Raw genomic sequence first — 15,615 nt, forward strand, 5'->3', positions numbered from 1 at the left:
AGTCATCGTCAGAGCTGCCCGCCAGTCAACAGTCGTCAGAGCTGCCCGCCAGTCAACAGTCGTCAGAGCTGCCCGCCAGTCAACAGTCGTCAGAGCTGCCCGCCAGTCAACAGTCGCCAGAGAGGTCAGACTGCGCTGAACTGCCGGAGTGGCCAGACTGCGCTGAACTGCCGGAGTGGCCAGACTGCCCTGAACTGCCGGAGTGGCCAGACTGCCCTGAACTGCCGGAGTGGCCAGACTGCGCTGAACTGCCGGAGTGGCCAGACTGCGCTGAACTGCCGGAGTGGCCAGACTGCGCTGAACTGCCGGAGTGGCCAGACTGCGCTGAACTGCCGGAGTGGCCAGACTGCGCTGAACTGCCGGAGTGGCCAGACTGCGCTGAACTGCCGGAGTGGCCAGACTGCCCTGAACTGCCGGAGTGGCCAGACTGCCCTGAACTGCCGGAGTGGCCAGACTGCCCTGAACTGCCGGAGTGGCCAGACTGCCCTGAACTGCCGGAGTGGCCAGACTGCCCTGAACTGCCGGAGTGGCCAGACTGCCCTGAACTGCCGGAGTGGCCAGACTGCCCTGAACTGCCGGAGTGGCCCGAATTGCCAGACTGCCCAGACTGTCCCGAATTGCCAGACTGCCCAGACTGTCCCGAATTGCCAGACTGCCCAGACTCTCCCGAATTGCCAGACTGCCCCGACTGCCCCTCGGCGATGCCAGAGTGGCCCGACAGCCTGGAACGGCCGGAGCCAGAGCCACCTCCAGAAATAGGTGGGTTGGGGAGGGGGGTGTAGCACAGTGCCGTCGTTGACGGCAGCCACCCTCCCTTCCCTCCCTTTAGAAAAGGGGACTTTTTGTTGGTGTTGCTTGGGGTTATTTTTTGTTAAGGTGCTTCTGGGGTAGCACCTTTAAGGGGGGGGTACTGTCACATCCTGGCCAGTATATAAGGTTAATTGTTTTGTAGTTTGGTCAGGGCGTGGCAGGGGGTATTTGTTTTATGTGGTTCGGGGTGGTGTGTTTGTGTAAAGGGTGTTTGATTTAGTAATTCCGGGTTTTGGTTTATGTTTAGTTAATTCTATGGTTAGTCTAGGTTGTGTGTTTCTATGTTTGGTTGATTGGGGTTGGGACTCTCAGTTGAAGGCAGGTGTTGTCTATCTGCCTTTGATTGAGAGTTCCATATATTAGGGTGTGTTTGTATGTGTGATTTGTGGGTGATTGTTCTGTGTTTCGCCTTGTGCCTTACCAGACTGTTTTTGTTGATCGTTCGTGTTTTGTTATTTTGTATGTTCGTTTTGAAAGATAATTAAAAATCAAGATGAGCATTCACGTACCTGCTGCGTATTGGTCCACATTTTCTGATGACGATTTCGCATTATCGTCAGAAGACGAAGACAACAATTGTGACAAAAACCTACATACGGAGAAGGGTTTTCAAGAGCTAGCTAGCGGTTAGATACGGTCCGGTAGGCTGTAGCTAATGTAACCTAAAGTAGCTAACGTTAGCTTGCAAAGTTACAAATCACATCACCAGAAAGCAGCTGGCTAATTACATTGATTTGCTTTGGAATGTCTAGCCGGCGTATTATGAAAGCTAGCAAGATTTGGTTTAGATAAACAAATGTAATTCTCTACCTAGTTAACTAGCTAAGTTAGCTATGTTACCGCTGCTCGACTTAGTAAGGTAACCAATGAAATTATACCCCAGCAGCCTGTGCTTGCTTTTAGTTTGCACATCCACGTTGAGCACCACACCATGACAAAACTCTACAGTTGTTCTCGACACAAAAATATAAATAAATAGTTATTCACAAGCTGATGTTCTATGAACGAGTGGCTGGTCCAGTGAGTAGCGTTAGCTACCTGTTGACACCCATTTTCAACTGGGTCCACCTCGACAGGAGCGCTACTACATCCTGAAATCACAATGAGTTCTGGATATTGTGGTTAGCTTACAACCAGGAAGTGTAAATGTCCCATTTCTACCGGTGAGATGCAGAAACGCTCGCATTTGTGTGTGGTGAGGAAATGTTCAATTTTTATGACACGTATTATTATATGTTCATAACATAATAATGGACATGTACAGTGAAAGAGCAGTGGTGAAATTTCCCTTTAAGAACTGAGTTCTGTAGAACCTGTGGATTTGTCACCCAGTGATGGGCTAGGTACAGCATGTGTGTTTCCAGTTGGACAACCATAGCCTAAGTATATCATGCTTTCAAAGACACTTATAAGACTGGTGTCGTCACCTGGCCTTATCTGTTGATTTGATTCCCTCACTCCCCCATCCACTTCATCCCCTCTTTCGCCCCTCCCATTTTCAGGTGTTTCTGGCCTGACAGCTTGCTCTGTTTCTCCTTCCACATGGAATGGGTCTTCAGCCTGTTTTCCTCCCAGTCTCTTAGCTGTATCTAGCTAACCGTTTCTTCTCTGGCTCTGCCAAATTGCCATGCTGTGTCCATTAGCAAGGTGCCTAGGACTCCCTCCTTGGTCTGGTGACAGTGGTCTGTGTGTACGTGGATCTCTGTGGTATCTAACATATTCAGATCCTTGTGAGACCCAGGCAGCACCTCCACTTCTCATCTTCTCCTCTCCCTTCCTCTCTTAACACCATCCTGCACCACAGCTTCACACACACACTCAAACAGACTCCACTCCAAAGCCCAGATAGCACAGAGAAAGAATGAGAATGTGAGCGAGAGCGGGAGAGAACAAGAAAGAAAAATGAGAGTGTCTCAATTCCATCAGTGTCCCAAATCTGAGGAGCAGTAGTGTTGGAGTGTACCAATCTTTTGAAGTGTTTTGAAAATCAAAATGGAAATACTGATATGCATTTACTCATGGACAGACAATCCTTGATCTAAAGGAGAGACAGTTGGCCCAAACTTGGCGCCAGCATGATGTATATATAGATACCTTGGCCTGTGATCGTTCCCCTGTTCCTCCAGTTTTACAGACTGGAAATAACTGTGCCTGGGACCATTATGAGGACTGAGGAGGTCCATTTCCTGACTACTTCCTGGGTACTAGTGGACTAGACTATTGTTATACTATGTGTTATTATCTTACAATAAGACAAGTCCTCTATACTGATTAACTCCCAAGGTGATCTCCATGGTGATGATGTCCTGTATTAACCTCAATTACGCAAATTCACCTCACAACTTGTGGGCCGTCATAATAGTGCTATTCACTCCACTGTCATTGAAAACTCTGGTTTTCATGTGGAAGAGATTGATTGAGGAAGTGAAGTACTGTCGTGCGCTTTGCTGCTCTTATTGGTACTGTAAATATTTGAATGTAAGAGATGTTTGTTATTCCTAGAGCCATCATCAAAAACTTCAAGTTGTGTGTTTAGTGTGGCTTTAGATGCTGCTCTAGTTCAGAGATCGGGGTGGTCGTGGAGAAGGCCAGTTAAGTTGAGGCTTACTATCAAAGGAAGTGGAGACTAACTATCCCAGTTCTAAATGATTAAAAACTAGGGGATCTATGGTGATTCCACCTAATGTGGAGATCAATGCTTAGCACACCCAGGGAATTCACTCATGAGCACTTTACTGGAACACTGAATTCTCTCATGAGATCTTTACTGGAACACTGAATTCACTCATGAGATCTTTACTGGAACGCTGAATTCACTCATGAGATCTTTACTGGAACACTGAATTCACTCATGAGATCTTTACTGGAACACTACCCAGGTCACTGGGCTATTTTTCACAGGAACCCAAGGACCCGCTGTCGCTCACAGCCAACCAACCAATCACGCAACCAATAACCCTATAATACCCCTCCCCATGCCTGCCTCCACAAAGACTCAGATCTCCATGAACCATATGAGTGAGATATTGTAGTTCTCTGTTCTCTGTATAACTGTTACTGAGTGTTCTCTTGTGAGTGCTCAGTTTATTCAGAGAGTTGTGTTCCAGGGGTGCTGAACTTCAGACAGCTAGCTGGCTTAGTAGCTTCGCTAACACACTTTCCCCCAGATGAATCTGATCTATCAATGCTGCTGCTTTTACTATTTTCTGTTGGATTCAGTATCTACCTGTATCTGCTACCATCATGTACTGGAGCTGGGAATGCCTGGTGTATTTTATCATTGTCATTTCAGTATCCTCTCTACACTAGCTCTCCTCTTTCCCCTCTTTCCTCTCTTCTCTCCAACACTCTCTCCCTGGCCTGTTCCCTCCTCCCTGCTGGCTGGCTTGGTGTTGCTCTAGCACAAGCCCCATTCCATTACTTAGTAGACTTGCTGAGTTGAATCTCGGCCAGGATGACTGAAACTACAGATGCCAAAAGGTCATTCGACCAAATGGAGTGAAGCCCTGGACTAGTGTAAAGGGACATACAGTAGGACATATTTAATAACATTACTCTCTGGTTCACATTCTCTTAATAACCCCAAATAATTCCAAACATTTTAGTTGCCTTGATGTATTGTCTGTGTAATCCCTTTGTGGAGATGACTGGTAGTGATTGAATTGAGAGTTGCTGTGTCGTTGCTGTGTCGTTGCTGTGTCGTTGCTGTGTCGTTGCTGTGTCGTTGCTGTGTCGTTGCTGTGTCGTTGCTGTGTCGTTGCTGTGTCGTTGCTGTGTCGTGTGTAGGCTATCTCTGCCGTCCCGACTGCTGTTCTGGATGGTCTGTCCCTTAAGACCACACATGAGCAATTTCATTGATTGAATTATCTTCCGTTATCTGAAGTTAAGAGTAAGCATTAATTTCTATGCAATTCCATTAAATCTAACTATCAGTGCATGTTACTGTAACATACATGATCACATCCAAAATACACTCCTACCACAGTTTTCATTTGATCAGCATCAAATCTATTTTCTTGCCTGCTTACTTTCCTCTGATTAAAAATGATGTTTTCAAACATTTTTACACCAGCATTTCTCGCTCCTCCTCCTTGCTCTCTCCTCCTCCTTGCTCTCTCCTCCTCCTTTCTCTCTCCTCCTCCTTGTTATCTCCTCCTCCTTGCTCTCTCCTCCTCCTTTCTCTCTCCTCCTCCTTGCTCTCTCCTCCTCCTTTCTCTCTCCTCCTCCTTGTTATCTCCTCCTCCTTGCTCTCTCCTCCTCCTTGCTCTCTCCTCCTCCTTGCTCTCTCTTCCTCCTTGCTCTCTCCTCCTCCTTTCTCTCTCCTCCTCGTTATCTCCTCCCCCTTTCTCTCTCCTCCTTTCTCTCTCCTCCTCCTTGCTCTCTCCTCCTCCTTTCTCTTTCTTCCTCCTTGTTATCTCCTTCTCCTTGTTATCTCCTCCTCCTTGCTCTCTCCTCCTCCTTTCTCTCTCCTCCTCCTTGTTATCTTCTCCTTGCTCTCTCCTCCTCCTTGCTCTCTCCTCCTTTCTCTCTCCTCCTCCTTGTTATCTCCTCCTCCTTTCTCTCTCCTCCTCCTTTCTCTCTTCTCCTCCTTGTTATCTCCTCCTCCTTGCTCTCTCCTTCTTTCTCTCTCCTCCTTGCTCTCTCCTCCTCCTTGCTCTCTCCTCCTCCTTGTTATCTCCTCCTCCTTGCTCTCTCCTCCTCCTTGTTATGTCCTCCTCCTTGTTGTCTCCTCCTCCTTGTTACCTCCTCCTCCTTGCTATCTTTTCCTCTATGCTGACTCTCCCAGTTCTCCTCTTCCCTCTCTCAAACCCCCTCCCCTCTCTTTCCTATTTCTCCTCTTCCATCTCTCAAACCCACTCGCCCATCTTTTTCCCATTTCTCCTCTTCCATCTCTCAAACCCACTCCCCCATCTTTTTCCCATTTCTCCTCTTCCCTCTCTCAAACCCCCTCCCCCCTCTCTCCCATTTCTCCCCTTCCCTCTCTCAAGCCCCCTCCCCCCTCTCTCCCATTTCTCCACTTCCCTCTCTCAAGCCCCCTCCCCCCGTCTCTCCCATTTCTCCACTTCCCTCTCAAACCCCCTCCCCCTCTCTCCCATTTCTCCCCTTCCCTCTCTCAAGCCCCCCCTCCCCCCTGTCTCTCTCATTTCTCCACTTCCCTCTCTCAAACCCCCTCCCCCCTCTCTCCCATTTCTCCCCTTCCCTCTCTCAAGCCCCCTCCCCCCTCTCTCCCATTTCTCCACTTCCCTCTCTCAAACCCCCTCCCCCCTCTCTCCCATTTCTCCACTTCCCTCTCAAACCCCATCCCCCCTCTCTCCCATTTCTCCACTTCCCTCTCAAACCCCCTCCCCCCTCTCTCTTCCATTTATTATTTTACATTTCTCAACCCTTTCCTCGCTCATCCCCACACCCATCTCTCTCCCTCTTCCCATCTCTCCCTCTCTGTCTCTCCCTCTCCTCTCTCCCCCTCTCTGTCCCTCACTCTCTCTGTGTGTGTGTTGTGGTCTTGCTGTCTCAGTGTAATGTGATCCAGCAGCAGGGCTGACTGCCCCCTGCTTTGCTCTGGTTGCTAGGCAGCTGATCTGAGACCAGTCCCTCCTTAGTGCTGCACCTCCCTCGTCGATCCGTCTGCCTGCCGCCAAAGAGAGGAGGGGGGATGGTAGCACCGTGACACCAATCTGAATGCCACACTCAGTCTCAGGCCACCAGGCAGGCAGGCGACACTCAGTCAATCCCTAGAATCTTCTAGGCTCTAAGGATGGGCAGAGGCTTGTCAGTCTGCAGTACTGCAGAGTGTAGTGTACACAGCCAGGGGACAGGCTAGCCAGGGGTTAGCTATGAATTGGTTACACAGACATGAACAATAACCTCTAAGGTCGCCCCAGCAGATTGGCTGTATGATGCGGGGCCTTCTTCTAATGTCTTGGTGTTAAAACCCTACATGCGCATTTGAGCTTTCTGTGTGGTTAGTAACAGAGTGTTAGCTGTTGGAAGGTAGCCCAGGTGTTGGATATCAGTAGGGCGGTTGCTATGGTTATTTGTTAGTAACAGAGTGTTAGCGGTTGGAAGGTAGCCCAGGTGTTGGATATCAGTAGGGTGGTAGCTATGGTTATTGGTTAGTAACAGAGTGTTAGCTGTTGGAAGGTAGCCCAGGTGTTGGATATCAGTAGGGTGGTAGCTATGGTTATTGGTTAGTAACAGAGTGTTAGCTGTTGGAAGGTAGCCCAGGTGTTGGATATCAGTAGGGCGGTAGCTATGGTTATTGGTTAGTAACAGAGTGTTAGCTGTTGGAAGGTAGCCCAGGTGTTGGATATCAGTAGGGCGGTAGCTATGGTTATTGGTTAGTAACAGAGTGTTAGCTGTTGGAAGGTAGCCCAGGTGTTGGATATCAGTAGGGCGGTAGCTATGGTTATTGGTTAGTAACAGAGTGTTAGCTGTTGGAAGGTAGCCCAGGTGTTGGATATCAGTAGGGTGGTAGCTATGGTTATTGGTTAGTAACAGAGTGTTAGCTGTTGGAAGGTAGCCCAGGTGTTGGATATCAGTAGGGCGGTAGCTATGGTTATTGGTTAGTAACAGAGTGTTAGCTGTTGGAAGGTAGCCCAGGTGTTGGATATCAGTAGGGCGGTAGCTATGGTTATTGGTTAGTAACAGAGTGTTAGCTTGCTGGGCTGCTGTGGTGCTGCTCCATTTGGTGGTGGAGGTTAATGGTCTAAGATTTACTTCACAGTGGATACACTTAGGGCCCCATTTTCTGTCCAAAAACAGCTCTCAGATGCACTACAGCTGTTTTGTTATTTTTGTGCATAAATGGAAGCACATTGGAGCCACACTGCCTCCTTTAGGGGATTGAGTGAAAAACTCTTGCCCTTTCTTGGTTGTTGCATTAAAAGTGTAACAACCACAGAAGCACAGAAAGTTTACATTTATGAGCTACATTTAGCTGAGATGTAGGCTCTGTTTTGCACACAGGCACAGTGTCTGTGTTGAATGGTAACTGTTGTTAACTAGGGCTGGGAATTGCCAGGGACCTCACAATACAATGTTATCACTATACTTTGGCAATGCATATTGTACCGGCACCTTTCTCACAATTCAATACTGAACAAAAATATACAGTTACAGTTCACGTAAGAAAACCAGTCAGTATCTCTAAAACCACGTAGAGAAATGACCATTACATTCTCTGGCAACAGCTCTGGTGGACATTCCTGCAGTCAGCATGCCAATAGCACACTTCCTCAAAACTTGAGACGTCTGTGGCATTGTGTTGTGTGACAAAACTGCACATGTTAGAGTAGCCTTTTATTGTCCCCAGCACAAGGTGCACTTGTGTAATGATCATGGTATTTAATCAGCTTCTTGATATGCCACACCTGCCAGGTGGATTGGAGTATCTTGGCAAAGGAGAAATGCTCACTAACAAGGATGTAAACAAATTTGTGCACAACATTTTAGAGAAATACGTTTTTTGTACATATGGAACATTTCTGGGATCTTTTATTTCAGCTCATGAAACATGAGACCAACACTTAACATGTTGCGTTTTATATTTTTGTTCAGTGTGTATGTATTGTGATTTGATACTGTGATTTTATTGCAATTCAATGTTCCAAACATAGTGCTCCCCATATGTCTGCTGCAGAGGGACAAGAGAGCCATGAAGAAAACTAGTTTTGTTCAGTAATGGAAATAAAAGTGCTGAAAACAAATTGGCTCCCTATTTAAAAAGAAGATGGAGAACAAGCTAGCTGGTGCAGGTACAGCTAACTAGCACAAAAAATAATATTGTCAAAACAATAGGATATATTGTCAAACATAATATCCCGATATGTAACTGTATCAATTTGATCCGCCATTACTATTGTTAACCCCTGATATGTAATGTGGAATAGCATTAACCACCCTTCTCTCATCCCTCTCCTCCTCCCCCACGTCTCTCTCTCTCTGTAGAAGTACCGGTACCAGGATGAGGAGACACCCCCCTTGGAGCACAGTCCAGCCCATCTGGGTCAAGGGAAAAGCGCTGAGATGCTTCACATGAGCGATAAGAACCTCGCCGCCATGGAGGCAATGCATGGCTACACGCCGCACACACACATCTCCCCTATCAAGGTAGGACACACACACGCTATCACTACACACCAGGCACATACTGTACATCACCCTCATCAAGGTAGGACAAACTCACGTATGTTACATACCTCTGTCAGGTAGGACAAACTCACGTATGTTACGTACCTCTGTCAGGTAGGACAAACTCACATATGTTACATACCCCTGTCAGGTAGGACAAACTCACATATGTTACATACCCCTGTCAGGTAGGACAAACTCACGTATGTTACGTACCTCTGTCAGGTAGGACAAACTCACGTATGTTACAAACCTCAGTCAGGTAGGACAAACTCACGTATGTTACATACCCCTGTCAGGTAGGACAAACTCACGTATGTTACGTACCTCTGTCAGGTAGGACAAACTCACGTATGTTACATACCCCTGTCAGGTAGGACAAACTCACGTATGTTACGTACCTCTGTCAGGTAGGACAAACTCATGTAGGTTACAAACCTCTGTCAGGTAGGACAAACTCACGTATGTTACATACCTCTGTCAGGTAGGACAAACTCACATATGTTACAAACCTCTGTCAGGTAGGACAAACTCACGTATGTTACATACCTCTGTCAGGTAGGACAAACTCACATATGTTACAAACCTCTGTCAGGTAGGACAAACTCACGTATGTTACAAACCTCTGTCAGGTAGGACAAACTCACGTATGTTACAAACCTCTGTCAGGTAGGACAAACTCACGTATGTTACAAACCTCTGTCAGGTAGGACAAACTCACGTATGTTACATACCTCTGTCAGGTAGGAAAAACTCACGTATGTTACAAACCTCTGTCAGGTAGGACAAACTCACATATGTTACATACCCCTGTCAGGTAGGACAAACTCACGTAGGTTACAAACCTCTGTCAGGTAGGACAAACTCATGTAGGTTACAAACCTCTGTCAGGTAGGACAAACTCACGTATGTTACGTACCTCTGTCAGGTAGGACAAACTCATGTATGTTACAAACCTCTGTCAGGTAGGACAAACTCACGTAGGTTACAAACCTCTGTCAGGTAGGACAAACTCACGTAGGTTACAAACCTCTGTCAGGTAGGACAAACTCACGTATGTTACAAACCTCTGTCAGGTAGGACAAACTCACGTATGTTACATACCTCTGTCAGGTAGGACAAAGTCATGTAGGTTACATACCTCAGTCAGGTAGGACAAACTCACGTATGTTACATACCTCTGTCAGGTAGGACAAACTCACGTATGTTACATACCTCTGTCAGGTAGGACAAACTCATGTAGGTTACAAACCTCTGTCAGGTAGGACAAACTCATGTAGGTTACATACCTCAGTCAGGTAGGACAAACTCATGTAGGTTACATACCTCTGTCAGGTAGGACACACTCACGTAGGTTACATACCTCTGTCAGGTAGGACAAACTCATGTAGGTTACATACCTCAGTCAGGTAGGACAAACTCATGTATGTTACAAACCTCTGTCAGGTAGAACAAACTCACGTAGGTTACAAACCTCTGTCAGGTAGGACAAACTCACGTATGTTACATACCTCTGTCAGGTAGGACACACTCACGTATGTTACATACCTCAGTCAGGTAGGACAAACTCACATATGTTACATACCTCTGTCAGGTAGGACAAACTCACATATGTTACATACCTCTGTCAGGTAGGACACACACTCATTAATCACTGCACCCACTTACAGTACATCTCCCCCTTTAAAGAAGGACACACAACAATCACAAGCAAATACATTCAGCCATGCATGGTACCACCCACACACAAACTGTCTCTTTCTATCACTCTACATCTATTTCTATCCCTCTCACTCTCTCACTCTCACTCTCAGTGCATCCTCTTGGGAAAATTGCATTCACATTTGTCTTTGTCTCTGAAATCAACATTCACAGTTTGTCAGTGTCTCTCTCACTCAGTCTGTGTATTGTATTTATTTTGTGTACTGTGACTTGAATGATATGACTCCTGCCTTTCCTTGGACTTGTTCTGATCCATGTGGTTTCCCTGAAGTCTAGAGTCAAGGAGCCTGAAAACGATCCTAAATCGTATGACATTTCTTGAAGGAAAGATCATTATGACTTCACTGAGGACATGTCTGTGATGTGACATTTTGATCTTTGCATTATGACATCACCAATCATAAGTCCTCCTACACTCACTGCGGTGTCAGCAGGACCTAAGGGGACTTGATGTTTTCAGTTCTCTGTACATACTGCTCATATCAAAGGCCCCTCAGTGAGACTGTGTGGTTTGATCTCCAGGATTATCTGTTCCGCTGATCCCAAGTACAGATATAGTGCTCCCTGAGTTCCCTGTTGGCTCTCTTTTAGTGTAGATGAAGGTTAAATTAGACTATCACTGTTTCGGGTTATGGTATTGCTTAATTACAACAACACATACATTTGATCATTATCTCTTATGTTATGACAAAGTGCAGCTGTGATGTTCATTGTCTCTCCCTATTTTTGGATCACTTCCCTACTTTGTTGGTTCCACTTTGAGATGGAGTTAGATCCATTATAAAGGTCTTATGTGTGTCTGGTCACTCAGTTCGGAGGGTATTTGCCCCCTCGTGTGTTAATTAAGAGGAACTGCAACTCAATTTCTGCACTGGAGAAACTGGATTCACTTCATGTGAAATGTTCTGTTTATTGACATCAAAAGCATTTATTCTGTGAAATAATCATTAGTGTTCTTCAATGATAATTTAATGCTGATAGGTCTGGTCCTAGTTGCTGATTGGACAAGGAGAGATCAAGCTGTTATACAGCTTATAATATGGAATGTTCCACCCAATGACAGGAATAATGATGGTGGTCGTGACGGCAGTTTTTTTGTGTTTTTATTATTTTTCCGATGTCTAGTTCCATGTCTAATTCCATGTCTAGTTCCATGTGTAGTTCCATGTCTAGTTCCATGTCTAGTTCCATGTCTAGTTCCATGTCTAGTTCCATGTCTAGTTCCATGTCTAATTCCATGTCTAGTTCCACGTCTAATTCCACGTCTAGTTCCACGTCTAGTTCCACGTCTAGTTCCACGTCTAGTTCCACGTCTAATTCCACGTCTAGTTCCACGTGTAGTTCCACGTCTAGTTCCATGTCTAGTTCCATGTCTAGTTCCATGTCTAATTCCATGTCTAGTTCCATGTCTAGTTCCATGTCTAGTTCCATGTCTAATTCCATGTCTAGTTCCACATCTAATTCCACGTCTAGTTCCACGTCTAGTTCCACGTCTAGTTCCACGTCTAGTTCCACGTCTAGTTCCACGTCTAGTTCCACGTCTAGTTCCACGTCTAGTTCCATGTCTAGTTCCATGTCTAGTTCCACGTCTAGTTCCACGTCTAGTTCCATGTCTAGTTCCATGTCTAGTTCCACGTCTAATTCCATGTCTAGTTCCATGTCCCAACTTTTGTTTCTTGTCTCATCCTCTGGCTTTCCCTCTCTTTCCTAACACTCATCCTCTGGCTTTCCCTCTCTTTCCTAACACTCATCCTCTGGCTTTCCCTCTCTTTCCTAACACTCATCCTCTGGCTTTCCCTCTCTTTCCTAACACTCATCCTCTGGCTTTCCCTCTCTTTCCTAACACTCATCCTCTGGCTTTCCCTCTCTTTCCTAACACTCATCCTCTGGCTTTCCCTCTCTTTCCTAACACTCAGCCTCTGGCTTTCCCTCTCTTTCCTAACACTCATCCTCTGGCTTTCCCTCTCTTTCCTAACACTCATCCTCTGGCTTTCCCTCTCTTTCCTAACACTCATCCTCTGGCTTTCCCTCTCTTTCCTAACACTCATCCTCTGGCTTTCCTTCTCTTTCCTAACACTCATCCTCTGGCTTTCCCTCTCTTTCCTAACACTCATCCTCTGGCTTTCCTTCTCTTTCCTAACACTCATCCTCTGGCTTTCCCTCTCTTTCCTAACACTCATCCTCTGGCTTTCCCTCTCTTTCCTAACACTCATCCTCTGGCTTTCCCTCTCTTTCCTAACACTCATCCTCTGGCTTTCCTTCTCTTTCCTAACACTCATCCTCTGTGGCTTTCCTTCCCTTCCCTTTCCTAACCCTGATTGAACAAACAATGCTAACTACCTTCTATTTCAGTTGAATAGTTGGATAATCCTTATTTTGTTTACTTACTTCACTCTTCTTTTTCTTCTTCTTCTTCTTCTTCTTCTTCTTCTTCTTTTTCTTCTTCTTCCTCCTTTTCCCCCTCCTCCTCCTCTGGTATTTACACCTCTCTGTATGATTACTTGCTTAGCACTCTGCAATATAACCTGTCAGTGTATTACCCTGCTCTTCTGTTTTAACTCAAAACTAGATTATAGCACAACACCAGATTATAACACACCACTAGATTATAGCACAACACTAGATTATAACACAACACTAGATTATAACACAACACCAGATTATAACACAACACTAGATTATAACACAACACCAGATTATAACACAACACCAGATTTTAACACAACACTAGATTATAACACAACACTAGATTATAACACAACATCAGATTATAGCACAACACCAGATTATAACACAACACTAGATTATAACACAACACTAGATTATAACACAACACTAGATTATAACACAACACTAGATTATAGCACAACACCAGATTATAACACAACACTAGATTATAACACAACACTAGATTATAACACAACACCAGATTATAACACAACACCAGATTATAACACAACACTAGATTATAACACAACACCAGATTATAACACAACACTATATTATAGCACAACACTATATTATAGCACAACACCAGATTATAACACAACACTAGATTATAACACAACACTAGATTATAGGACAACACTAGATTATAGCACAACACTAGATTATAGCACAACACTAGATTATAGCACAACACTAGATTATAGCACAACACTAGATTATAACACAACACTAGATTATAACACAACACCAGATTATAACACAACACCAGATTATAGCGCAACACTAGATTATAGCGCAACACTAGATTATAACACAACACTAGATTATAACACAACACTAGATTATAACACAACACCAGATTATAACACAACACTAGATTATAGCACAACACCAGATTATAGCACAACACTAGATTATAGCACAACACCTGTTTATACTATTTTATTCCAATTTTCTTTGCCATACTATTACCCCTTCTTCTCTGTGCACCCCATTCCTTGTTTCTTACTACCTCCCCAGTAGTTACCTCTCCTCTTAACTCCTCCACTCCAGTTACCCTCTCCCCTTTACCATCTCTGTTGTTTTGCAGCCGGTGTTGATGTCGTCAGGCCACACTCCTATGTACACCTCTGCTGTTTCCACACTGGTAAGAGCACAGAGCTCCCCTGCTGCTCAGAGCAGAGCTGTTGTTGTCATCACCATCATCCCTGTGGCTTTCTTACATCATTATGTATCCCCGTTGTGACATCATTACCAGTCCTGCAGTGATGTCACAAGTAAAACTTGGTTGTACTGTATCATCACAGTTCTGTTGCATCATAAATTCCGGAGATGTTCTTTCAAGGAATATACGGTCATCTGTGATGTGGTCCTAGTGGTCATCTGTGATGTGGTCCTAGTGGTCATCTGTGATGTGGTCCTAGTGGTCATCTGTGATGTGGTCATTATGTGGTCATCTGTGATGTGGTCCTAGTGGTCATCTGTGATGTGGTCATTATGTGGTCATCTGTGATGTGGTCCTAGTAGTCATCTGTGATGTGGTCCTAGTAGTCATCTGTGATGTGGTCATTATGTGGTCATCTGTGATGTGGTCCTAGTAGTCATCTGTGATGTGGTCCTAGTAGTCATCTGTGATGTGGTCCTAGTAGTCATCTGTGATGTGGTCCTAGTAGTCATCTGTGATGTGGTCCTAGTAGTCATCTGTGATGTGGTCCTAGTAGTCATCTGTGATGTGGTCCTAGTAGTCATCTGTGATGTGGTCATTATGTGGTCATCTGTGATGTGGTCATTATGTGGTCATCTGTGATGTGGTCCTAGTAGTCATCTGTGATGTGGTCATTATGTGGTCATGCTCACACAGTAGTTATCAGCATCTGGACTGGTCATTCTCACATTGCAGAGTTGTTGTTGTTACAGAGTGGGGTTTCATCTTCTGCAGTAATCACTTGTTACTGGCTAATGTCTGTGTATTTTTATGTGTGAAGTTGGACTCTGTTTTGGATCACGGTGAAAAATGTGTAATAAGTTCCTAGATTTATTTATTTTGTTGCTTAAAGCTTTGGCAGCCTGGTCTATTGGACTGGTTGGCAGCCTGGTCTATTGGACTGGTTGGCTGCCTGGTCTATTGGACTGGTTGGCTGCCTGGTCTATTGGACTGGTTGGCTGCCTGGTCTATTGGACTGGTAGGATGCCTGGTCTATTTGATTGGCTGGCTGCCTGGTCTATTTGACTGGCTGACTGCCTGGTCTATTTTTTATAAGGTTTTTGGCCTTTCTAGGGAGTTTTTCCTAGGGAGTTTTTCCTAGCCACCGTGCTTCTTTCACATGCATTGCTTGCTGTTTGGGGTTTTAGGCTGGGTTTCTGTACAGCACTTTGAGATATCAGCTGATGTACGAAGGGCTATATAAATAGATTTGATTTGATTTTGATTTGATTTGATATTTGACTTGCAAGATGCCTGGTCTATTTGATTGGCTGGAGGCCTGGTCTATTGGACTGGCTAAA

At 45.1% G+C, this 15,615-nt stretch overlaps 1 protein-coding gene across 2 annotated transcripts in view; it reads left to right on the plus strand.

Moving 5' to 3' along the window:
- The window catches only part of LOC106563427 (disks large homolog 4), a 150,469-nt gene that overhangs the window by 50,235 nt on the left and 84,619 nt on the right, over positions 1-15,615 (plus strand). Inside the window, exons 2-3 of one of the 2 annotated variants that reach the window (XM_014128989.2) lie at positions 8,758-8,919; positions 14,201-14,257. In XM_014128989.2, coding sequence (XP_013984464.1) covers positions 8,758-8,919; positions 14,201-14,257 — 219 coding nt within the window. The remainder of the gene's footprint in view (positions 1-8,757; positions 8,920-14,200; positions 14,258-15,615) is intronic. The other variant, XM_045690067.1, reaches the window with a different exon arrangement.

This window comes from Salmo salar, chromosome ssa11, assembly GCF_905237065.1.
Source record: "Salmo salar chromosome ssa11, Ssal_v3.1, whole genome shotgun sequence".
Taxonomy (NCBI): Eukaryota; Metazoa; Chordata; class Actinopteri; order Salmoniformes; family Salmonidae; genus Salmo; species Salmo salar.